Genomic DNA, 26,091 nt, shown 5'->3' with positions numbered 1-26,091 from the left:
ATTCTTCACTTTCCTGGTAATTTTTATGCTAGCATAAACTTTCTGCTTCTGCTTCAGAATTTGGCTCTATGTTATAAAATTACAAGGCAGCTTGCATTGAAAAACTACATCTTACATAAATCTGACACTACCTTTGTGCTTCAATATTCAAACAGTCTTATTTATTTCCCCCCATGAGTTTACAGTACCAAAAGAGGAATAATTTTCTTGAGATTTTAAAATCACACGTGTTGACACAAAGAAAGTAAAAGGGTCAGTTTATAAAGACAATAAGTATTTGGAAGGTCAAATGAATGATGCCTTTGGTGGAACATTTTCTCAGTCATTTGTCAAATTTAGGGAATGTAAGGCATTATTTTTACTTGCAGGGCCCACTGCTTTCTCTCACTCGGAAAATTGAATTTTTGTTTTAAAACTTGACAGGATCCAGGATTTTTATGAAGAAAGCTAAGTTTGCACTGTAGCTCTACTCCCTATTGACTGTAACCAGGAATAAGCCATATTTTCACACTTCAGTCATCTGTAAAATGGGTATACTGCCTACTAGGTCCTGACTACCTAGTAGTTTTATATTGAGAATTACATGAGGTTATGCATATGAAGGTGGTGTGCTACAGAAAAATCAAGAATTTAATGACTACACAAACCTGGGTTTAATTTTCAATTACAGCCTGTGTAAATTTTAGCAAGTTACTTAACTTTTCTGAACTTAATTTCTCATTCTCTACAAAAGGAATAGTAATGCCTATTATACAATACTATCAAGAGAATTTAAAGATGTCATGTGTGAAAAGCTTCCAACAGAAAGCCCTATCTGATGTAGTCAATAACACTGTAATAACTATGTATGGTGTCAGATGGGGAATAGACTTACCAGTGTGACCACTTCGTAAGTTATAAAAATGTCTAATCGCTACGTTGTACAACTGAAACTAATATACTATTGTATATCAACTATAATTGAAAAATTAAAATTAAAGCCCTGTCTGATACTTTATAAGTACAATGCTGTGTGTATGATGTTTGTAATAAATATTTTTACTGGTCACATAAATTAAATCTTTATTTAAACTTATTTCACATAAATCTAAATTTAATGGTTTAAAATATAAAATTATCTAAATTTCAATCCAGAGACAATTGGTTAAATATCCATCCAGAAAATATCAATATTGTTACCATGGAAAGATATTTGCCACATATCATTAGGGAGTGAACAACATAAAGCAACATATATGAAATGATCAATTTTTAAAAAATGAAATGGAAAAATATATCTAAAAAGTGTAGTGGGACCATGGGTGTGTTTTATTTCCCTTTTGGTATATCTGTATTTTCTAATATTTTTACAATAATGTCTCTTTCATATAACAAAATTTTAAAATGACAAATAAAGATAATAAGAATAAAGAAACTGACCTCCTTCAGCTGAACATATGACCACAATTTGACTGAAAGGTCCATCCCCTTTATTGTTATAAACGCCAACCTTCACTTCAAAGGGAGTAAGAGGAGGGACACTTTCATCTCGATAAATGAATTTTGAAGCTTCAGAGGATGTCACCATTTTTTCCTTCCAGCCACGTGTTCCGTTGGGCCTGAAAGCCACAATATAGCCAAAGCCTTCCCCATTCTGAAACTCTTCAGATACTGGCTAAAGAAGAAAAACACAATTAATTATCAGCAAAATAATGGATTAAAAAACCCACTTTTCCCAAATCTTTAAATTTTTAAAAATTATAGATAACTAGAGAAAAGGAGACTCAAATCTTTATATTACATTAAAACCCAACAGAGCATAATCACATCGCAGTTGTTGGAAATTTAAAAGGCTTTAGAAGTAAAGGCCGAAAAATTAAATGATATCAGTTGGTATTTAAGAAAAGTATCAAGAGTACTGAAAACTCTTGAAGTGAAACAAATTTGCTCCAATTAGTCATATAAATGAAGTGAAGGTGCTTGGATTCCACACTAGAATTTAACATGTTGGAGAAAACTGCCATATGGTCTGGTGGTTGGGAAAAATCTTGTCACCAGTAATGCTCTGCAGAGCCCTTTGCACAGAAAATCTAGGAGACCTTAACGCAAGACCTTTCTTCTACTGTCTTTTTTTTTTTAATTGCTTTTGTGTTTTATTAACATATGAAAAAAATGGAATATAACATTTGTTCAAGAAACTTCCTGTACTATATGGCTTACGTTTACATGTGTTAAATGGGCATCAATTGCCCGTCATAAAAAGGAGTAATTGTGATTGACTAGTTAGTGGATGAGTTACTAGCTACCACATAGCACAATGCTTGACAAATTGTAGGTACTCAATAAATATTTGTTAAATGTTTTTGTTTTTGAATTTTGATTTGAGGAAAAACTATTGAATGGAATAAAAGAAATAAACGCTATAAAATTAAAGTACTATAGACTGAAGTGTATATTCCCCCCAAATTCATTTAGTGAAATCCTAACCCCCAATGTGATAGCAATAGGAGATGAGACTTTGGTGGGTGATTTGGTTATGAAAGCAGAGCCCTCATGAATGGGATTAGAGCTCTTATAAGTGAGACTTCAGAGAGCCCTCTTGCCTCTCTGCCATGTGAGAACCAAGTGAGAAAATGGCTGTCTGTGAACCAGGAAGCAGTCCCTCACCAGATTTCAATTTGCTGGGGCCCTGATCTTAGACTTCCCACCTCCAGAACTGTGAGAAATGAATTTCTGTCATTTATAAGCCTTCTAGTCTGTGAAATATTTGTTATATCCACTTGAGCTAAGACACAAAACTGAAAGAGAAGGCAATTCCATTTAGAGAGATTTGATCTCAGTGAAGATCAGCTATTGGGAAGTTAATACCTCTACAGAAAGTTTTATTGAAGAAGAGAGGAATGGACATAAGAGCAGGACAGAGGATGTGCTCACAGAAAATTTCTTATTGGGAAGAGAAGTTTTTTTGTATATTTTTATCATTGTTAATAGAGTCTGTCAGGAATTTGTTTAGTTTTCTCCAGTAGACATTTCTATTTCCATTCAATTTCCATATTCTAAGGCATAGTTTTGTGAGCTACATAGCTACATGGAATAAGGTAATTTATCAAAAAAGGAAAGTGGCTTCATAAAAAATAAATGTACCTCTCACACTCCTTTCCTTTGACAAGAAACTTTGAAGAGGGAGACAAAATAACCTAAGTTTTGCAATCAAAGTCCCAATTCTATTGCTTATTTGGGAAAGTACTTAAACTTTCCTTCAGTTTCATAATGTTTAAAATAAAGAAAATTATCCCCACTAATAGGATTGTTGTATGGGATAAATGAGATAACCCACGCACTATGACACCAATTCAGTGGTGACCAATTCCTTCCTCCCTATGGTTTTAGCCTCCAAATAAGTCAAGGGTGCTACTTAATTGTGAAATAATTAAATATCAAACTAATTCAAACAAACATCTGAAGTAATACGTGTGGTAACGTGTTTTAATTATTCAAATTTTATTCAGAGATAGCCTGAATGAGACAGGAAGGCATACCACAGACGGAGAAAAGTCAGCTGAGGCCTGGTATGAAAATCAGAAAGGGTGATGTTGGCAATATATATCTGAGTAATACATGATCAAAGTGTTTCTTAACCTAATTTAAACAGAAATTCCTCAGTCTCTCTGAACCAAATAGATACTAGAGATACTAGATATGTACCCTTATTTTTTAAGGAATCAACACGTTCTGACATCTGAGTGCAGGCTTTCTTACCTCCCAAGCAATGACTAACTCGTGCCTTCTTCCGCTTCTTCCACTTACGTTGGTGGGTGCTGTCTTTGGAACTGTGGGTAAAAATGGGCAGAGAGAGAATAATAAATAGATGTGTAATTTAAGTGTCCTTCTAAGAAGGATACATCATAACCCTACTCAGGTTGGGTAAAATCCTGAAATAAATCAAAGTGTGCTCGAAGTTAGAATGGTAATATTCAATACTAAAACAAAATGTTTCAGACAGATACCCGCTTTTAAATCTATGTGGGAGACTGATGTATATTTTTCATGGCCACATACTGCATCCCCAATCTAGTCCTCTTGTGACTGCTCTGTGGTAGTAAGGTTTAAATTATAAGTAACACTATAGTTAAGGACATCTACTAATGGTTAAATTTCATCCCATGAATTTTCTCCTTTCTAATGACATAACTCTCTTCTGTGGTTTCAAGGTTTGCAGACACTCTGGAAAATCCACAGGTTGACATTAGTATTATTGCTTTATGAGAACCCCTCAAGAAGGTCTAATTTAAAGAAACCTTAGCAACACTTCCATTGAGTGAAAATACATTAAAATGAATCAACATTAAAAACAACAACAACAACAGAAACTCTACCAAGAACAAATCTCTCTGCAAATTGCAAAATATATAAGCACCCGGTGAAACTTTTTCAAATAAATAACTATTAAAAGAATAAATGTGTCAAAGAAATAAATTTCCCCTTCACTACACCAAACCATAACATCAGCAGTTGAAAGGGAACGTTTTCAAATGAAGAACTGTTAAATGAAGAAAACTATTAAAAGAAATCATTTTCCAGGCTATGAGCCTGCATTAGTAATTTTACACTTCAGTGTTGGCTTTATATCTCAGCATAAAGTTTTTAAACAATATTGATATACTCATAAACAATAAATCCATTCCCATATATTACCTATCTGGAAGAAAGGCTATTAATTACTGGTAGATGTTTAAACAGCATTTTATAAACCAGAAAAACTTATGCAGAATTTATATTCTGCTAGAAAGGAAAAAAAAATTTCCTTGGACCAGGAAAGTGGAAGAGAAAAATCTGTAAATATATAATTGGCTCCACTCAAATCAATAAACTTCATTCGGTAGGGTCCAAACTTCAGTGTCCTCCGGCACTTTCCTCCATGAGCCCGAGTTCTTTTCTTGCTCATGCACATATAAGAGGATATACATGACAGCAGCAACCAATCTTTCTTTTTTCACAGTTAAATACCAGGGGTGCCAACAAAATGTATACACATGATGTGTAGTCATCTTTTGTTATCGGTATATGTTATTACAATTTTAATAGTTTTTTCCTTTCTTAAAATGCGTATACTTTTTTTTTTTGGCATCCTCTGCATATACTAAAGTTTACTCATATATGGAGTTCACTGTCATGAATTCCCTCAGACTTACATGGAATTGGATACCCCTTTGTCTCTCATTCAAGAAATCTCAAGGAATTCAACTGAGAGAAAAGAAAATGATAGTATTACAGCAATAACTGTGAATATGTCCTATTTAAATGAACAGCAAGGAAATAATTTATTGAGTTTTTTGTTATTAGTCATAGTTATTGTTCCATATGAGAACATGTGTCATATCGGTGTGCCCTGACACCATGTCCCCAAGCCACTGTTGTATAGTACTAGTTCTAAATTTATTTACAGTATGGTATGGTAAGGCACACAGAAGGGGAGCAGGTTTAACTGTATGTTAAAGGGTACGATTATAAGGTTTCAAATATTCCCTCAGTGGCTAATCTCAGAGTTTTGAATATAGTGGAAGCAAGGTAATTCGTTAATGTTATGCCATTATGGCTTCTCTCAGTACCATTTGTTTTTTAAAAAAGTGTACCCTGCATCCCCCACATACAATTCATATTAATGTCTGACAACTGATAGCTAAATAACATTACCAGAAATATCGACCAGAGCCACTTACTTTGTCCATTACATTGGAATAACTAAGTTTATACCCTACATTTAGGACTTTGAATCCTTTTCTTTGAGGACACCATTCTGAATTTTGGATCACGAATTTTGTGGAAAGACTAGGCATTGAACATCATTTTCTATTTGATGCAGCCCTCAAACATTATCTAAAAAGAGTATGCTTGGACTCTCTAGATGAGAGTTGTAGAGTAGGCTCTGGGGATCTAGTGAGCATCTCTTGAAGCTCATTTAAGAGATAATGAGTACAATGGAATACAAGTGACTTTGAAGTCGAAAGCTTTCTTCTGAAGTTTGGCAGTATTGTTCCACAGTCCAGTACTGCTTTTATTTTTTAGAAAATATATTTATTTTTCTCATAAAGTTTTAACTTTTTGAGTAAAAAATTTTTGAAAAATTTGGTGAAAAATAAGACTTTCTATGATTTGATTTGTTTTTATATGGTTTTTAGATGTTTAAACAGCATTTTATAAACCAGAAAAACTTATGCAGAATTTATATTCTGCTAGAAAGGAAAAAAAAATTTCCTTGGACCAGGAAAGTGGAAGAGAAAAATCTGTAAATATATAATTGGCTCCACTGAAATCAATAATTTCTATGTTGATTATACATAAATGACCAGATTGCATAAAACCTTTTATTATCTGAAATCAATCTTTGAGGTTTTCCTACTGCTGCTAATTTCTTTTCAAGAGAAAATATCCCATATTCACCTTAATGTAAAGAAATAAGAACCTCTTTTTCTCACATTATTTCCAATTTTAATGTATAATAAATGACACAAAAAGAAGCATTATAATTTATTGTGTCTTAACAATATATGTGTATAAACACCAACTATTCTTAAAAAAAAAAGCTTACTAGATATAATGGGAACTATTAATAGAAAACTTAAGGCTTTAGAGACATGAAAACAACCTACGTGATCATCAACTGACGAATGGATAAAGAAATTGTGGTATGAAATACTATTCAACAATAAAAAAAGAAGATAATCCTGCCATTTGTGACAACATGTATGCACCCTGAGGGAATGATACTAAGTGAAATAAGATAGACAGAAAAAGACAAATACTCTATGGTCTCACTTATATGTGGAAGATAAAGACACCAAATTTATAGAAACAGAGAGTAGATTGGTGGTTGCCAGAGGTGGGGTGTGGGGGGTACAGGAAATGGGTGAAGGTGGTCAGAAGGTATAAACTTCCAGTTGTAAGATGTGGAGATAAGTCTTGGAGATGTCATGTACAGCATGGTGAATGTAGTTGTCAATACTGTATTGAATATTTGAAAGTTGCTAAGAGAGTAGATCTTAAAAATTCTCGTCACAAGAAAAAAATATTTGTAACTATGTTTGGTGATGAATGTTAACTAGACTTATTGTGGTGATCATTTCACAATATATAGATCTATCAAATCATTATGTTGTACACCTTAAACTAATAAAGCATTATTTGCCAATTATATATCAATAAAATTATAAAAACAAACAAAAAGAAAACTTAAGGCTTTAATTAACAGCTGCAGATAAGGAATTATGTTTTGTTGTCAGGATGACAATGTGTGAAATGGGTACGCTAATTCTAATTGGCTTAAATTTCCTAATTACATGCAGATGATGAGTAGAATCCATGATCATTCATTTCTTTTTCAAGTTGGTGGCACACGGTTATTATCTCGGCAGTCAATGCCTTGGAGACCACTGATTTTAATTATATCCTTTTATTTATAAAACAACATATTCGTGATATACAGGGATTTGACTTAATCTTTCAGTGCCTTTCTGGCATAAAAGTTCTATAATTCTTGTTAGAAACAAAATTAACATAATCAAATATCTAATAAATGCTTTCATTGAGTTCAGAGAAATACAGATTTAATTAAAAACCAAATATATTTTCAATGCAATTAATGAAAACCTGATTTAGAATTAAGCAGCTAGATGCTTTTCTCCCACAGCCATCTACTGATAAATGTCCTGAGCTTATTTGCTTAGAGAATCAAGTTTATATGCATGATTAACAGACTAAACTCTGATTCCCCTGAACTTCTTTCGGAGCAATGTTCTTCCATGAACAGATAATGTAAAGGATACTTTTCCCATAAACTGCAAATGCTTAACTGTCTTAATGTCTTATCTGGCATGTTGAAATGTAGACTTGTTTCTGTTCACCTTGTATGTTGGAAATATTATAAACACTCAGAGTGACAAAAATATAGCATACTATCTTAGTTTAAGCATGCATAAATTTAGGTATGAGCCTCAAAGAACTCTAAGTGTAATAGTTTTGCAAAGTCAGTCACACTAACAGCATGCTTTAATTAACATTCAAATTAATTAAATTAACTAAACAGAAGACAGGATGAAATAATTTGCCACTCTCTCTCTTTTCCCTAAAAATTTTCCAATATTTATTACAGTAAATGTTTATATGGCTCATTAAATAATACAGTTTTTATTAGAGACCTGGGGGAGTCCACTTAATCTAGGAGTTTATGGTAATTCAGCAACTGGTTTGAAAAGAAAGTTACAGAAAATAGAAAGAAGGAGAGGAAGTTGTTTATACAGTAAAGGTGGGAGTTAAGAGGGAAATTTACAAAGCATTTTTTTCCTACCAGAATTAGAGTGCACAGCACATCACTATTTCAGTTAACTTATTATCATTTAAGCTCACTTTATAGAAAGACTTAAATTTAAGGAGTTTCCAAGATAAAAAATACGAGTGGTGTTTTTAAAGAGTTCAAATAATGCTTTATTCCTATCAATGAGATAGCTAAGGTCAAGATAAAAAATATCAGTCGTTTCCAAGAATTCAAATAATGCTTTTATTGTTATCAAAAGGATAGATAAAGTTGTATACACAAATGGTAAAAGTGTTCTTGTGGGAGTGAGAAAGATCTGGGCTTGAATCCCAGTTCTACCATTCTGGCTGGTTGGCTGAAAATATTTATTAACCTCTTTGTCCTTTGGTTGTCTCATTTAGATAATAATAGTACCTACATTTTAAGGTTATTTTCATAATGATAACAGTGCCTGGAACTATAATTTACATGTATTACCTAATGTTATTATCTACTTAGATTTGAAAAAGAAAAAGTGGTGAAGTCTTCTATGGAAAACACTAAAAGTTCAGCATAAATCTATTAACATGCAATATTTTTTTAAAGTTTTTATTGGGGAATATTGGGGAACAGTGTGTTTTTCCAGGACCCATAAGCTCCATGTCAAGTCGTTGTCTTCAATCTAGTTGTGGAGGGCGCAGCTCACTGGCCCATGTGGGAATCGAACCTGTGACCTTTGTGTTATGAACACTGTGCTCTAACCACGGAGCCAACCGGCTGCCCCTACATGTGATTTTTCATAAATTTCTTTTTTTATTTTTCAATTACCATTGACATTCAATATTATACTAGTTTCAGGCATATAGCACCGTGGTTAGATATTTATATAACTTACGAAGTGATCTCCCTCATAAGTCTAGTACCCCCCTAAAACCATACATAGTTAATACAATATTATTAACTATATTTCCTATGCATACTTAACATCCCACGACTATTTTGTAACAGTCACCCAACCCCCCATCTGGCAACCATCAGTTTGTTCTACATATCTATGAGATATTTCTATTTTGTTTGTTTGTTTGTTTTGTTTTATAGATCCCATATTTAGGTGAAATCATATGGTATTTGTCTTTCTCTGACTTATTTTACTTAGCATAATACCCTCTAGGTCCATCCATGTTGTCACAAATGGTCAGATTTCATTCTTTTTATGGCTGAGTAGTATTGCATTGTATATATGAGAACATACCACATCTTCTTTATCAAATCATCTATCGATGGATACTTAGGTTGCTTCCATATCTTGGCTATTGTAAATAATACTGCAATGAACATAGGAATGCATGTATCTTTTTGAATTAGGGTTTTGGATTTTTTCAGATACATACCCAGAAGAGTGGGACTGCTGGGTCATAAGGCAGCTCTGTATTTTATTTTTTGAGGAACCTCTGTACTGTTTTCCATAGTGGCTGCACCAATTTGCAGTCCCACTAAAAGTGCACGTGGGTCCCCTATTCTCCACATCCTCACCAATACTTTTGTTTGTTGAGTTATGGATGATAGCCATTCTGACAGGTGTGAGGTGATGACCACATTATGGTTTTAATTTGCATTTCTCTGATAATTAGTAACATTGGGCATCTTTTCATATGTCTGTTGACCATCTGTATGTCCTCTTTGGAGAAATGTCTATTCAGGTCCTCTGCCCATTTGTTAATCAGATTGTTTGTCCTTTTGGTGTTAAGTTGTATGAGTTCTGTATACATTTTGCATATTAACCCCTATTGGATATATCATTGGTGAATATCTTCTTCCATTGAGCAGGTTATTTTTTCATATTGCTGATGGTTTCATTTGCTATATTCACATGTGATCTTGAATTAGAATGTTCTTTTGGAAATCCTTATATTATTTTGATAGTTCCATGGGAATTACGCTTTTAATTTTGGCTCAGCTTGTTTTAATTTGGAAATCTAGGCAATATACCATTTTTGGTTTGCAAAAGAGGTTGCTAAGATATTTTAGAAAATGTAAGATTTCTCTGATTTATGAACCTTCGCATGAATGGCAAGTCAGAAACATAGCAGGTGAGTATATACAATAAATGGTGTTTACCTCAACTCATATTCTCTTAACTTTATGCGGGTCCACAAGAAATTATAGAAGCAGAGGATAGGTAAAATAATTTTTGAATGAGATTTGTTGATGCATGTGATTAAAAAAAGGACAAGGAAAAGGATGAGAAAGAAGGGTGCGGGGAGGGAAACAACTTGGGAGGCACCATCTTTGGTGTAAAGTCTGGGTTAGAATTCCCGCTCTATCACTTACTAGGTGACCTTATGCAAGTTTTTAAAATTCTCTAATTCCGTTTTGTGATCTGTAACATAAAGACAGACATTTCTTTCTTTAGAGGGTTAATATGAAAAATAAATGAAAGAATAAAGGGTAAGAGCTTAGCACAGGGCCTGGACCATTGTTTTTGATTTATGACTGGTTTATGGTATTATGGGGACTAGGAAGGTAGAAGAAGTCTAACTTGAGTGTCTCACATTTGCTCCTGGGTTGACAACCTCTCGTTGTCCATTTATCCTTCATGATGAAATCTTCTATTGTTCTTCTGTCACTTTGTTATTTATATCAGGAAAAGACACACCTAACAATTAGTCAGGTTTCTTTTAGAAAAGCATTAGTGAAAATTACCATCTTTGCTTGCAAAGTGCCTCTGAAACTGAAGATCTTTATTTATTTATCTTTTTGTATATATTTTGCAGAAAAGACTTGCCTGGACTAAAGTGGTTTCATTATTTAAAAGTAGTGTCTGCTCTATGAGCCATACTGTGATCTTCTTTTTTCCTAATTATTGAGATTTGGTCTCGAGTTCTGTTGCTTGCCATGATTTTTCCTTCTCTTAATGTTACTAAGAACCATTTCTTTTATTTAATATACTTAAATTACTCATTGGGTTGAAGAAAGCTATAATGTTCATTTAATAATATTTTCTTTTGGAATTCCCCAATTATTTCAGCTGAATGCTTTATAATTTTTTATATAATATTTCCTTAGAAACAGACTGGAGAACTTTTAAAAATCCCGAAACCTTATGCCTTTTCTCTGCACATACCAGCACCTGACAACTCTAGTTTTAATTTCCCCCTATAAATAATTCTGTCTGAGTCCTATTTGGTCTGGCCTTTAAAGTTCCATTAAATGTCATTTACAAGGCAAATCCACATACCCCCAGAGAAAACTAATTCAACCCTATCTCATATTATAATAGTATTTAATTGTGTTCCTTCCATAACTTTTGAACTCAGTGAAATTTCCCTAGTAATTATCATGGACAAGAAATGTGAACATACAAATATGAACAAAGCAAGCTCCTTTCAGAAAAAGGAAGATAACATACAACTAAAGACATTGTGAAATTGTAGTAGGAACTTAAATGAATTTTTTGGTACTTGAGTCACATGTAACCTCAGATGCTAAAGTGAGGTGGGCTAGAGAAAAACCACAGAACTGCTAAGATAGAGAGAAACAAAATTTCATGACCCTTTCTCATTAACCTCCCAATTCATATATATATATATATATATACACGTATATATATGGAGAGAGAGAGAGAGAGAGAGAGAAAGAGAGAGAGAGAGAAAGAGAGAGAGAGAGATAATTTTAGCACAAAGAGTGTTTTGAAAGAAGGTTGTCAGCTTAACAGATGGATGTGCTGTTGCGTCTCCCTCTACCCACTGTTTGTCAATAGAAGAGAAGTGGGAGTGTTATTTCCCTCTCGAGCTAAGTGAGAAGAGGAGCAAAACAGCTGCTTCAGAGAGTACAGATGCTTACTCTCATACTAGCAAGATGCCGTTGAGCTGGAGAATTTTGTATGATAGCCCAGCGCCACACAATGCTACTAGAGCACAGAGCAAAATAATGTTTGAGAATACTTTGTGTTCCTAGAGTTTGGCCGGACAGGAATGTGAAGTGATTACTGTGGGCCATGGATGCTATGGGAGGTGGGCTTGAATAGGCTTGTCAGGATCACACCCAGGAGGCCCACCTGCGAGGGGACAGGAGAGTCTCTAAAGAACCCAATGCACCCTCTAAGAAAGAAGCATCAGGTGGACAAATGCCATCACAAGGAGCACTCAACACCCATGTAAAAACTGCAAATTATACCGCCTAAGTAGTTTTTCCTCTTCTTTTTGTTTGTCTTGGGAAGTGCCCAGGGTAGCAGTTAGTCGGAAGGTCGGGGAAGGAAGTGGAAAGAAGAAAACAAAAGATCAATACCCTGGTGTCAAGCCTGTGCTGGGATGAAGGGAGAAAAATATGGAATTGGAAGTGAGATTAAAATTTTTATTTAAATGCAAATGGAATTTTTTTACACCTGAGAAAGGACAGCCCTAATACCTAAATGTGTCTTGGACAGAATTAAGGCTGAAGCCAGAAATCAGATGGAGCATTTTGGAGAGCAGTGGTGACAGAAAAAGAAAACCATTTTGTTTAAACTGGAGAGTTCAATCTGTTTAGTGAACCAGTTATACTGTGATATATTGAAGAAAGTGCTAAGGCTAGGAAAGGATTTTCTTCTGTTTGTTTAGTTGACATTCATATTTATCTGGTTAAGCATTTGTCTCTTAACTGCAGAAAAAATATTTTCCCTTTTGTGGCTAGAAATATGTATGTGACAGTTTCCTATTTCAGTGTCAAAAGGGAATGGCAGGACAGAATACAGTGTACTACACAACTGGAAAATGAGTTGAATGTGGAACAAGCTTTTTTAAGCGTGCTCTTTCATTTGACACTTCTTTTTCCGCCCCCCCCCCCCCCCCCCCCGCTCTTTTCATCTTAACTATACTATAAGAAGCACAGAAAATGTGTACATGTTGGGACAATATCACAACCCACTTGGAGACTGAGACCTGGTTAGATAAGAAAGGCAGCATGTAAAGGCCAGACATAGAGGGTGAGGGGATTTAGAGAGAAGCATGCTGGGTACTATGCTCCAGTCTGAAATGTTCTCTTGACTCGCAAGCTGTTCAGGTGGGTTGAGTAGCAGGGTCTGATGCTGCACACAGTCTGCAGCAGAGACTTCTCAATGGGAGAGCATTTTGGAGGAGCTAGCTGCAAGCCAAGAGACCGGATGGCTCTAGCTGTATCAATAAACACATGTTTAACCTGAAAATGTTTCTTCAATATGAAAAAAGCAACTTATTCGTGATTACTGTGGTTGAAAACTCCACTTAATAAAGTTATACCTCAATAACATTAATGATAGTGATACTAACAATAATAAATTAAATGGCTAACATTAAGCATTCACTTTGTGCCAGACACTGTGCTATGCTCTTTACATGTACTGTCTTATTTAGTACAATGATTCAAAGGAGGAGGTAGTGATATTATCCCTATTTTATAAGTGAGACAATTGAGTCTTGAAAATATGTACGTATCTTACCTATATTCACTGCTAGTAAGTGGCAGAGAACATTAATCCAGATCTGCCTAACTTCAAACATTAAGCTCTTAATTACAGATAGAAGGTAGAATCATATATAAATATATATATTTCAAATTACAATAAAAAGTTATATACATATATAGAAGGTAGAATCATATGTATATATGAAATAAAGACATTTGAAATAAACTGCAAATGTTGAGATTTATACCAAGAGCTTTGATAATAAAAATTTTATGCTATAGAAAATACCAAAGATTTCTAAATTATTTCAATTATCTCTATCTTTTCTCCTTTTCATTTATCTTTCAACAATTATTGTTATAAATATGTAACTTATACAATGTGAAAGTTTAATTAAATGCTGTACTCATTTTCTACATATTTTTTTCATTTCTACGATAGCATATATTTCAAATTCATTTCCTAAAATGTGATTTTCTCTCTTGAGTGTCATCTTTTTAAATAATAGAGAAAACATTTCCATTACACAACCCAAATTTATATACTGTTTTGATGATGTAACACATTGCCAAAATTAAACACAGGCATATATCTATCTATCTATCATCTATCTATCTAAAACTTACGATAAAATTGTACTATAAATAAATGTAAATGTACATTAAACTAAAGATATATTTGTATTACTATTTTGACATCTTACTAAAAAAATTCAATTTATCTTATATTTATTGTCTGCTAACAGTATTTTGATGACTTGAAAATTCTAATTATATCTTAGAGGAAATTTCAGAGAAAAATTAACTTTTTGGTGTGTGGGAAAGGTGCAATCCTAAGGTAAAAATGCTTTACTATTGCTGTTTTGGGATTTAGACTATTCTAGTAAATAAGAGAATTTTAAAGGGACATAAAAGTTTCAACTTAACATCCCAAATGTGAGACCTTTTCTTTTCCAAGCAGCTCCGTTGATTTTCAAAGTTTACTCGGTCCATTAGAAGAGGTTATCTGTTAAAACACAGGACATGTACTTAATAGAGGCAGAGCATGTCACTTGAGAGGATGTCTCAGGATATTGGTATCCGTTTTAATCTGTGCTGCCTCACAAAACAGGCACAAAAGTCAGCCTTTGGTTCAACACTATTAGTAGTGCTAACCTTGAGTGGTACTAACGCACAAGAAACATAAAGTAGGCCATACAAGCTTTCCTCAATTTGCTTTCAAAGTAGAGTATTCCATGCATTTTTCATGCTATTTCTCTTCTCTTCAGTAAGATTTTAATGGGCTAAAGTATGTCCTGTATATAGAACCTGAAAAAATGGAGAGATAGGAGCTGTATGATTGAGGTAGATGCAGAAATAGATGAGGGAGAAATCTTTTAAAATGCATCATCTGAGTACATTTTAGCTGGAAAAGTAAAGTGTTTTTACTAAAATGCTTTTTTAATAGCATGAGGAGATTTATATTACAAAAAAGTCTAAAAGGATTCTTCATCCCAAAAGGATTATTTAGTTTTGAAATAAATATTTGTAGAGTCTTTGAATTAGGCAGTAATATTTGCTTTTGTTTAAACACAATTAACAACATGCAAAATAAGACAGTGTGTTTGAGAAAATATGTGTGCATAAATACTAATATTGGCAGTTATTTCAATATCTACACCATGAGTACATAAAATGAGGAACAACTACCCTGTTATGCTCTTAATTAATGAACACCTGTACACTGCAAAAGCTGGCTGATTTTATGAATGCAGGAATATCTAACCAGTAATTAATATTGATTTAAAACTTGCACTGCTGAAAAAGTTCAGAAAGAACAAGCTGTAATAGGCAAATCACAAAAGCAGAAAAGTTGGATTTTCTGTGAATGAATCTTTTTCCAACAAATTTAGGCTACGTTGTCTTTTATTTTCTAGGTGCTTAATTTTTATATGGAAATAATTTGAACATCTTTTGTATGGTTAGTCACATTTAATGCAATGAGTTGAACATTTTGGATTGTTTTGTTTTTTTCTTTTTTAAAAAGAATCAGCGTATTTTAGAGAAACACTTTTGTTAAAGGCCCAGACCTAGTGTGTTTTAGAAAAAGAACCCTTTTGATAGTTTATTTTAATTATTATGAGCTTTGTTCAATTTGTGAGAAGTCACAAATCACATTTTTGGTCCAGTTCTATAATACAAAATGCCCAAAGTTAATTCTTAGTCTTCTACGTATACATGTCTCTGATCCAGGTACTGACATGCATAAGGAGGGCATATAAAGGAAAAAGGGAACATTCATTCCCTTTTAATCTTTCAACAAAGACATATGGAGTACTAATACCTGATTCTGTTTAGGTGTTAAAGTTAGAACAGTGAACAAATAAGAAAAAAATCCTCATTCTTATAGTTTTATTCTAATGATTATTGAGATTCATGTGTTATCATGGAGTATAAAGACATTAAAACTTGTTTTTGCCCTCCCAGTATCTGCAACCTACCCCACCCCCATTTCTCCATTGTTTTCCAATTGTTCTCATCAACAATATTGACATTTGTGTTTGCCTAAACTACTATCTTACCAGATATTTTTTATATCCAAGTTTATAAGGACATAAAATATTAATTTCAATAAGACTCTGTCCAAAGTAATCAAAGCTCTACTAAAAAATGTTCTTTATTCTGTTTCGACCAGGTGATAGGCAGGATATCTTTTCTAATTTTTAAAAATATTTTTCTTTTTTCAATTAAATTTATTGGGGTGATATTAGTTAATAAAATTATATAGGTTTCAATTATACAATTCTACAATACCTCATCTATATATTGCATTGTGTGCTCACTACCCAAAGTCAAATCTTTCCTCACTGTATATTTGACCCTCTTTACCCATTTCTACCTACGCCCTCTCCAGTTACCCTCTGGTAACCACTAAACTTTTGTCTGTGTCTATGAGTTTTCCCTTGCTTGTTAGTCTTGTTCGTTTGTTGCTTTCAGTTTTATATCCGGCAAGATACCTTTAAACTTTTTTTTTTTAAATAAAGCTGTTAATTCCCCTTATGTGGTCATTAGAAACATTTTATCAGAGATACCTCATTCGAAAGACCAGAAGAATGCTATGTTTTCTAAGTCAGGAAGCAGATGGGTATTTATTTTACACAGATGTCAAAAAGGCAATGAGTTAAGACTGGCTTTGCCAAGTGTAATTTATACGAGATCAGACAGTGAAGGGCAACATAAAGAGTTTTAAGGAAGTACGCTACAATTAAAATTAATTCTTATAACTGGATAAAAAGAGGATGAACCAATCTATTCTGAATTTTATAGATTTGCTATATTGAATGAGTATATAATTAGAAGAAAAAACTACTTCAATTTCATTGTAACTTGATGATGGCTGCAAGGGTTGCGGGGACACTGAAGTATTTATACACCTTTATTTATGGAAACAAGGAGAAAAAGTTCTAAAAACAAATCAAGTGAAATAATTGTTTGAAAGAACATGCTTTTATGATGTCTAGGTAAATGAATCAGGAAAAAAAATTACACTAAAGGACATAATCATGGTTAATTCAACTTGCTTTCAAAGTGACAGAGGCATACCAAACAGAATTCTGACTCTGGAACATTCTTACCTGCTTCATTTGTGCGGATCATTCGCGATGGAGTGCTTGGATCTCCAGTCCCAATTGGATTGGTGGCAACCACTCGAAATTCATATTCCACCCAGGGGTTCAAGTCCACTGCCATGGCTGACTCCATGTCCCCTGTTATGATTTCTGGGACTATGGAGAGACAGGAGATTTCATGTCATTAGGAGGACTGGAAAATGGCTACAAATGGAAATTAAGGATATTACAGGCACTAACGGGATCAGCAGGCAGTTGCATGCTTCCTTATTACACATGGCCATGGTGTCACTTCTGGTCTCATTAGTAAAATCAAAATCAATCTTCAGGAAGTAAGCACTAGCACATGTTGAAGTTTGCTGTACTTAATTAGAATCCTTTCATCTCATCTTTATACATGAATTGCTGTAACATAACTTGCCATTATCTACACTAAAAATCATTTTGTCAACCCCTCTGCACCACATAAGAGGCCAACTAATGCTATAATTTAAGCAAATAGTTTTTCTTAAATTTCTAGGGAAATTTCTTGAGCAATTTGTCTCTCCCAGTTCTGGCAAACATGCTTAGCCACTGGCAGTTCCAAGCAGGAGATTAACAATACATTTCTCTAATGAAAAAATTCCAGTTTGTGGGATCTAAGCGGAACTTGCCTTGGAGTGACTTTTGTACTACATTTAGATTTTATTAAACCATAAAATTGTTTGTCAATATTATTACCACATAGTAAAATATTTCTTTTTACATGGTATATATGCTTTATTTGAGATTGCTTTTCTTGTTCACTCATCTCTGCTGTCTAGGAAATATTTCTGGAAGAACATTTTTTACTCAAGTGAACACGAGGAAAGAGGAGGACCTCCTTTATGATGTACAAAGACCCTCTGGATTTATATCAGTCCTGAATTTTTATTTAAGCATGGGTGGGGGCTGGGTAGCTCTTCATCTGATGACTCAGGGCAGGTTTGCTATGACAAGGTGGAATTAAGTGCATTTGGATTTTCCATGAAAATCTCTTTTGAAACGTATCAAGAGCTGATTATTTATAATCAGCTCTGTGAAAGGTGAATAACCAGAGCATAGGCAGTGGGGGCCGCCTGAAAAATCTCGCCCTGCACAGCTGATTTTCTTTTTTGGCGCAGTGAAATGAAGACCTGGAAAAAAGTCTGTCCTCTCTTATTGAACTGGTAACTGAGCAATATCTTTGGGGTCTGAGATGGGGGGAAAAGGTCACTGCACTCTTCAGTCCATAACGTGCTAAAATGTTGAGCTGTGCTGCCAAACATAAAGGGAACAAGAGATCCCCAGACACTCAGCCCTCCCTAGCTCCTAACCTACACTGTATCACGGAAACTGGCCTTGGTTCCATCAGGACTCACCTCACTTTTTTCATTTACTTCTATTTATGTCAGTCCCTTCAACTCCAGACTTCTAGGTCATCCCTCATCCCTTTTATTTTAATCCCCATAGAATTGTGCTCATTTCCTTTTTGGTCCCAGTTCCCATCCTCTCCTACTCTTTGAAATCCTTTTAGTGTGACCTTTGGAATTCATAATCCATTGTTAGCCAAATCCCTGTATACTCATAGTCTCTCCAAACGAACATTCTTCCAATGAATAGAACCCTGAATCCCCTCTGAGGAAACTTTATGCCTCTCAAGAGGTGCCCCTCTTAAAATACTGTAGAGAATAACCGGTTCATCTCTGTTGTGTCTCTCCTCCCTCCACATTCCCAACCAAATGTTTCTGTGGATTTTTTCTTTTTCCATCAGCATACAAGGATGCCGGTATTTTCCCAACCAAAACCAAACAAACAAAATTCTCTCAAAATTTCCTCTTTCTAATCTTTACCTAGTTTCTACGTTTCTTTTATAGCAAAACTTCTTGAGGGTTGCTATTGCTTGCTGTTTCCAACTATTTTCCTTCCATTCTCTCTTGAGCCCACTCCAATCAGGCTTTTACCTCTGCCTTCCACCATGACTGCTCCTGTCAAGTAATGGTTTCTATTACTAAAATCCTATGGTCTGGTCTCTGTTCCTCGTTTTGCTAGACCTAACAGCATCCTTTGACACAGTTGATAATTCTCTTCTGTTTGTAATACTTTTCAAAACTTAACTTCTGTTTTTCTCCTACCTGACTATTCTTATCTGTATCCATTGTTGTTTTCTTTTCTTCTCCACATGCACCCAGTTCTATTAACTCTTTCTTGTTTTCTTACTCTATGGTGATTTAATGCAGTCTCATGGTTTTAAATACCCTCTGTATGCTGATGACTCCAATATTTTCAGCCATGAACCTCTTCCCTAAACTACAGGCACATATGTCCAATGGCTTATAGACATTTCTATTTGGATAAGGCTCTCAGTCTTAAATTCCCCCACCTACTTCTGTAGTATTCCTTATTCAGCATATGACAATTGCATTCTTATAGATGTTGTAGCCAAAATCTTGGGGTCATCCTGAATTCCTTTCATTTTCCCCTGTCCTGCTCCAATCCATAAGGAAATTATGATATCTCTGACTTCAAAATGTGTTGATTTCTCCACTTCCTTTTGCAGGAAAACTTCTTAAAAGAGTTGTGTATATTATTTTTTCTTCCAATATCTCTTGAACCCATTTTTTTGGTTAGACTTTAGTCCTTACTATTTTATTAAAACTGCTATTGTCAAGGTCATCAATGATTTCCATGTTGCTGAAATCAATTCTCAGTCATCACCGTCATATTTGACATATCAGAAGTATTTGACACCGGTGATTGCTTTCTCTTCCTTGATAGACTTTATTCTTTTGTCTTCCAGGATATCACATTGCATTGGTTTTCTTTTTAACAAAATGGTTGCTTCCCCTCTGTATTGGTTGGCTACTTACTTTTCTCCACAACTTCTTACTATTTGAATGCTCCAGGTTTGATTTTTATACTCTTCTTTATTTTATACTTATACACTAGGGTATATCATACAGTCTTGTGGTTTTAAATGCTACTTATATGTGAATAATGCCCTAGTTTATATCTTTATTCTAAACCTTTCTCTTAAACTCTACTCTCATCTATCCGATTACCTACTTGATATTCTTAGAGGCCCCATCTCCACATACAGTCACACTGTGCATTTAGGGGTTCAACATTTGAATTTGAAGGGGGCACAATACAGTCCATAGCAGGCAGGTGGCAATTAATTAACTAATTAATCAATTAATTAAAAAATCTTTCAATTATAGTTGACATGCAATATATTAATAAGTGATTAGACATTTTATCACTTACAAAGTGATCACCCTGATAAGTCTAGTACCCATCTGACACCATACATAGTTATTACAATATGATCACTATGTTCCCTAAGCTGTACTTTACATCCCTGTCACTATTTTTATAACTGGCAATTTGTACTTCTTAATGCCTTCCCCTTTTCACCCATCCCCCACCCCTTTCCCATCTGGCAACCATCAGTTTTTTCTGTATATCTATAAGTCTGTTTCTGTTTTGTTTATTTATTGTTTTTTAGATTCTACATATAGGTAAAATCACATGGTATTTGTCTTTCTCTGTCTGACTTATTTCACTTAGCATAATATCCTTTAGGTCCATGCATGTTGTCACAAATAGCAAGATTTCATTCTTTTTCATGGCTAAGTAATATTCCATTGTATATATACATGTATATCACCTCTTCTTTATTCATTCGGCTATCAATGGACTCTTAGGTTGCTTCCATATCTGGGGTATTGTAAATAATTTTGCAATGAACATAGGAGTGCATACGTCTTTTTTAATTAGTGTTTTGGGTTTCTTCAGATATAAACCCAGAAGTATAATTCCTGGGTCATATGGTAGTTCTACTTTTAATTTTTTGAAGAACCTCCATATTGTTTTCCATAGTTGCTATATCAATTTGCAATCCCATCTACACTTCACAAGAGCTCCCTTGCAACAGGCAGGTTACAATTTAAAATAGAGTGGTCAGGATAAGCCTCACTGAGAAGGTATACTTGAATAAACTTTTTAAGAAAGTGTGGGTTTAGATATACCAGTATCTGGGGGAAAGCATCCCCAGTTGAAGGAACAACTAGTGCCAAGGCCTTAGGAGCATTATATGCAGGAGCAGGAGAAGACCGGTGAGTAAGGAGCAGAGTTCGCTTTCAGAAGAATTGTTGAAGATGAGTTTAGAAATAGAATGGCAGGACTGAGTCATAAACAACTTGGGCTTTCATCCTGAGAGAAATGGAAAGCCATTGGAGGATGGATATTCTGTCTTATCTTTTAGCACAGTGATTCAAGCTATTTTAAAAATAGGAAGCAATTAAGGTTAAATGAAGTCATAAGGGTGGGGCCCTGATCTGATAGGGTTAGTGATTTTACAATGGAGAGCTGGCTTCCTTTCTCTCTGCCATGTGTGGACACAGTGGACACGATGCTATTATCTGCAAACCAGGAGAAGAATTCTCATCTGGAGTAGAATTGAATTGGCTGACACCTAGATCCTGGAATTCCCAGCCTCCAGAACAGAACATTCTGCATCAGAGAGAGCACACAGTAACTAAAGACAGTGGAGGGTCCCATGTTGATTACGGGAGAGAAATGTATTAAAATGCTATTCTCAATAAAAGAATTGCATCTAAGAAGTTAATTAAATAATTAAATGTAAACTAAAAAAGCCTGTCTAGTTGACAAATTTAATCAACCAATCAGTGGAAAACATATCCACAGATAGAAGATATGTCTACTAAATATCTGAATTAAGTAAACAACGGCAAATCAATTCAATGGCAAATCAATTAAAAAATGATTTGGTATTCCTAAGCAGTCACAGTAAAATACTAGTTCATCTAATACTGCTCAATAATATGAGGAAGATAGTCTAGTTTCCAAATCAAAAACAATTTGTTTGACCAGAAAAGGAGTCTGCAAGTGAAATTATCTATTTCCTATGGTTGTTTTCATATTTCCACCAAAATGAAAAAATTAGTCCCACTTACTCACAGTCACCTAATTTGAGCCTGATTTTGGGGGTAGGCAGTATTGAGAAGTTAATTCCAGATATGCTCAGCTAGAAGGTTCATGTGTAACCCATTACTTCATTTATCAAAAATGAGGAACTCACTGTACTTTGTATTCATGTTGGTGTATAAAGAAGGAATCTTAAGTGCTCTTAAAATATTAGCTTATGAATTTCATTAACTTTATCGGAGAGTTCAAACTCCAGACTGAATCTTTTTTTTCTCTCTCTCTAATAGATACTTCCGCATTAGAGCTTATCTCTAATGAAATTACTTTAGATGACGGAGTAACTGTGAAAGCAAAGGCCCATTGCCCCAGTGGAGCTCATGTAGCTCCAGAAGGACTGCTTCCCCCATCTCAGGCATGAAAAAAGTTATGGTCAGATGGTACTAGGGGTTAAAACCAGAATGCATTTAAAACAGCTACTTCAAAGCAGCAAAAATTGAGGATTGCTCCTTGGCAGGTTTGCCTGGGGGATGGTCTGCCTCTACCAGTAGCTGCAAGAGATGCTGAGTTTTGGAAAAACAAGTGACCTCGTTAAGGGAGGAGACATCTTGCTAGAACCCTATTACAATCAAGGGCAAAATATTGATTGCTTACAGAAATACATTTCTGAAAAAAGTATATATTTCCTTATAAACACTGTACAACCACAGATTTTTAAATAAGTACTTGCTGAACTGAATTAAAAATAAATCTCTCAACTTAAAAATGTTTGCAGCATTCAATTATGTTAGAAAGATAAGAATGCAACGTTACAGTAGAGACTTCTAAATGAACAAACCCCCAAAATAACATTTAGTCCAAATGTCTGACACACACACACACACACACACACACACACACACACAAACAAAATCTCAGTTGTCCCTAGCTTGGGCCAAAAAAATTCAGTAAATTATCTATCTATCTATCTATCTATCTATCTATCTATCTATCTATCTATCTATCTATCTACCTACCTATCTATCTGTTTTCCTATCTACCTGCCTACCTACCTATCATCATAATCTATCAAACAACAAAACGTAGAAACAGGCGAACCAAGACCTGTGAGAAATCAAGGAATAAGAGTAACTAGGAAACTTGGGTGTAGGAGGAGGAAGATTAGATGTCTTGGATTGGCATGCCATGTGTTAAGGGACAAGAACATGGCCATGGAATGAGCAAGGAAATATATGCATATTTCAATGCATCTACAAGGAAAATTTCCCATGAAATAAGTTATATGGGCAGTGAGGCAAGAGTGGGCAGGGAGCACAGCAGCAGGCAGGAGAATGGATTTGGTGAGGGCATAACGCCAGATCTGGAGGTGAATCTATTTCTGGCTGCAGAGCAAAAGGTTTGGGCTGTCACACTAAGGATAATGTAGGAGGACTGGGGTAGAGATTATAAGTATTCTTGTGTAATCCTATACATGTGGTTTCAATTTGTGTCCTTTCCAGAATTATCTACCGATCTTACAAATTCCCCCAATTTCTTAGGTCTGCAGAGATATCACAGAGTTAAAATGTAGCCAGGAATGAGGCCAATACCCACAATTATATGTATGTATATACGTATATATATTACACTATAATGATAAACAAACTGCTTATAAATTAAGCAACAAAGTGAACCATTTTACTCCTGTAACATTCCAGTTAATTTAGTTTTACAGTTACTGCACTTGGATATTTTACTGATTTTATATCTCACTTTTAAAAATTAAATTTATTGAGGTGACGTTGGTTAGTAAAATTATATAGGTTTCAAGTGTACATTTCTATAATACATCATCTATGTATTGCATTTGTGTGTTCACCATCCTGAGTTAATTCTCCTTCTATCACCATATATTTCATGCCCTTTCCCCTTTTCTACCACCTGCCTCCCCCTCTTACCCTTTGGTAACCACTAAACTGTTGTCTGTGTCTGTGAGTTTTTATTTGCCTTGTTCCTTTGTTGCTTTCCATTTTATATTTCACATCTGAGTGAAGTCATATGTTTCTCAGTTTTCTCTGTCTGAATTATTTGCTTAGAATGATAAATTCAAGATCCATCCATGTTGTCACAGATGGCAATATTTCATCTTTTCTTATGGCCAAGTAATAGTCCATTGTATACATGTACCACATCTTCTTTATCTAGTAATCTATTGAAGGACACTTCAGTTGTTTCCATGTATTGGCCACCATGAATAATACTGCAATGAACATAGGGGTAAATATATTTTTACGAATAAATGTTTTCAGATTTTTTTGGTAGATACCCAAAAGAGGGTTTACAAGGTTATATGGTAATTCTATTCTTAATTTTTTGAGGAACCTCCACACTGCCTTCCATAGCAGCTGCACCAATCTGCATTCCCACCAACAGTGTATGAGGGTTCCTTTTTCTCCACAGCCTCTCCAACTCTTGTTATTACTTGTCTTGTTGATAATAACCATTCAAACAGGTGAGAGGTGGTATCCATTGTAATTTCTCTTCATTTCTGATTTTGTTTATTTTTGTCTTTTCTCTTTTTTCGTTAGTGAGTCTAACCAGGGATTTGTCAATTTTATTAATCTTTTCAAAGAACCTGTTCTTTGTTGCATTAATTTTTTTCTATTGTCTTTTTGTTCTCTATTTCATTTAATTCTGCTCTAATTTTTGTTGTTTTCTTCCTTCTGCTGACTTTGTGTATCATTTGTTCTTCTTTTCCTAGTTCTTTTAAGATGTAATGTTAGGTTGGTTATTTGGGATTTTTCTTTTTTTAAAAAATTTTTTTTTTCATTGGAGAATATTGGGGAACAATGTGTTTTTCCAGGGCCCATCTGCTCCAAGTCAAGTCGTTGTTTTTAATCTAGTTGTGGAGGGCACAGCTCACCTCCAAGTCCAGTCACCGTTTTCAATCTTAGTTGCAGGGGGAGCAGCCCACCATCCCATGCGGGAATTGAATTGGCAATCTTGTTAAGAGCTCGCACTCTGACCAACTGAGCCATCTGGTCGCCCAGGATTTTTCTTGTTTCTTGTGTGAGGCATGTAATGATATAAATTTCCCCCTTATCACCACTTTCACAGAATCTAAAAGTTTTGATATGTTATATTTCATTCTCATTTGTTTCTATGTATCTTTTGATCTCTCCTTTTATTTCTTCCTTGACCTAGTCGTTCTTTAGTAGCATGTTGTTTGATTTCCACATATCTGTGGGTTTTCCCACTTTCTTTTTGCAGTTGATCTCCAATTTCAAAACCTTGTGGGCAAAGAATATGGTTGGTATGATTTCAATTTTCTTAAATTTGTTGAGGATAGTTTTGTGTCCCAACATAATGGCTTATCTTTGAGAACGCTGCATGTGCACTAAAAAAGAATATATAGTCTGGTGTTCTAGGATGAAAGGCTCTGTAAATGTAAATTTCCATATTTCCCCCAAAATAAGACCTAACTGGAAAATAAGCCCTACCGTGATTTTTCAGGATGCTCGTAATATAAGCCCTACTCCCAAAATAAGCCCCAGTTAAGACTGTCAGCCAGATGGACGCATTTGGTACATCCATTGCAACATACGACAGACGTATTGAATTATAAAATAATAATATTAATATATAATTAAATATAAATAAATAATATTATTGACATTAATACTTAAAATAAATGATAATATAAATTATAATTAAGTATTTGTAAATACCCAAGCAGACGCTTTTGGACAAAAGGTAAACACCTATGTAAATAGATGAATTCGAGAATTATTGCCAAATGACCAACCAGAGTACAGACACAACGCACGGATAATGTGTGCAATTCATAACGAACGAATGTGGTTGTGTCCA

General features: G+C 34.6%; 1 protein-coding gene across 1 annotated transcript in view; it reads right to left on the bottom strand.

Annotated features, from left to right (window-relative positions):
- CNTN5 (contactin 5) overlaps positions 1–26,091 on the bottom strand; it is a 1,273,287-nt gene that overhangs the window by 43,444 nt on the left and 1,203,752 nt on the right. Inside the window, 3 exon segments of the mRNA XM_033121922.1 lie at positions 1,420–1,654; positions 3,739–3,809; positions 17,305–17,454. Coding sequence (XP_032977813.1) covers positions 1,420–1,654; positions 3,739–3,809; positions 17,305–17,454 — 456 coding nt within the window.

Source organism: Rhinolophus ferrumequinum, chromosome 11, assembly GCF_004115265.2.
Source record: "Rhinolophus ferrumequinum isolate MPI-CBG mRhiFer1 chromosome 11, mRhiFer1_v1.p, whole genome shotgun sequence".
NCBI lineage: Eukaryota > Metazoa > Chordata > Mammalia > Chiroptera > Rhinolophidae > Rhinolophus > Rhinolophus ferrumequinum.
This window is presented reverse-complemented; position numbering and strand designations above follow the sequence as displayed.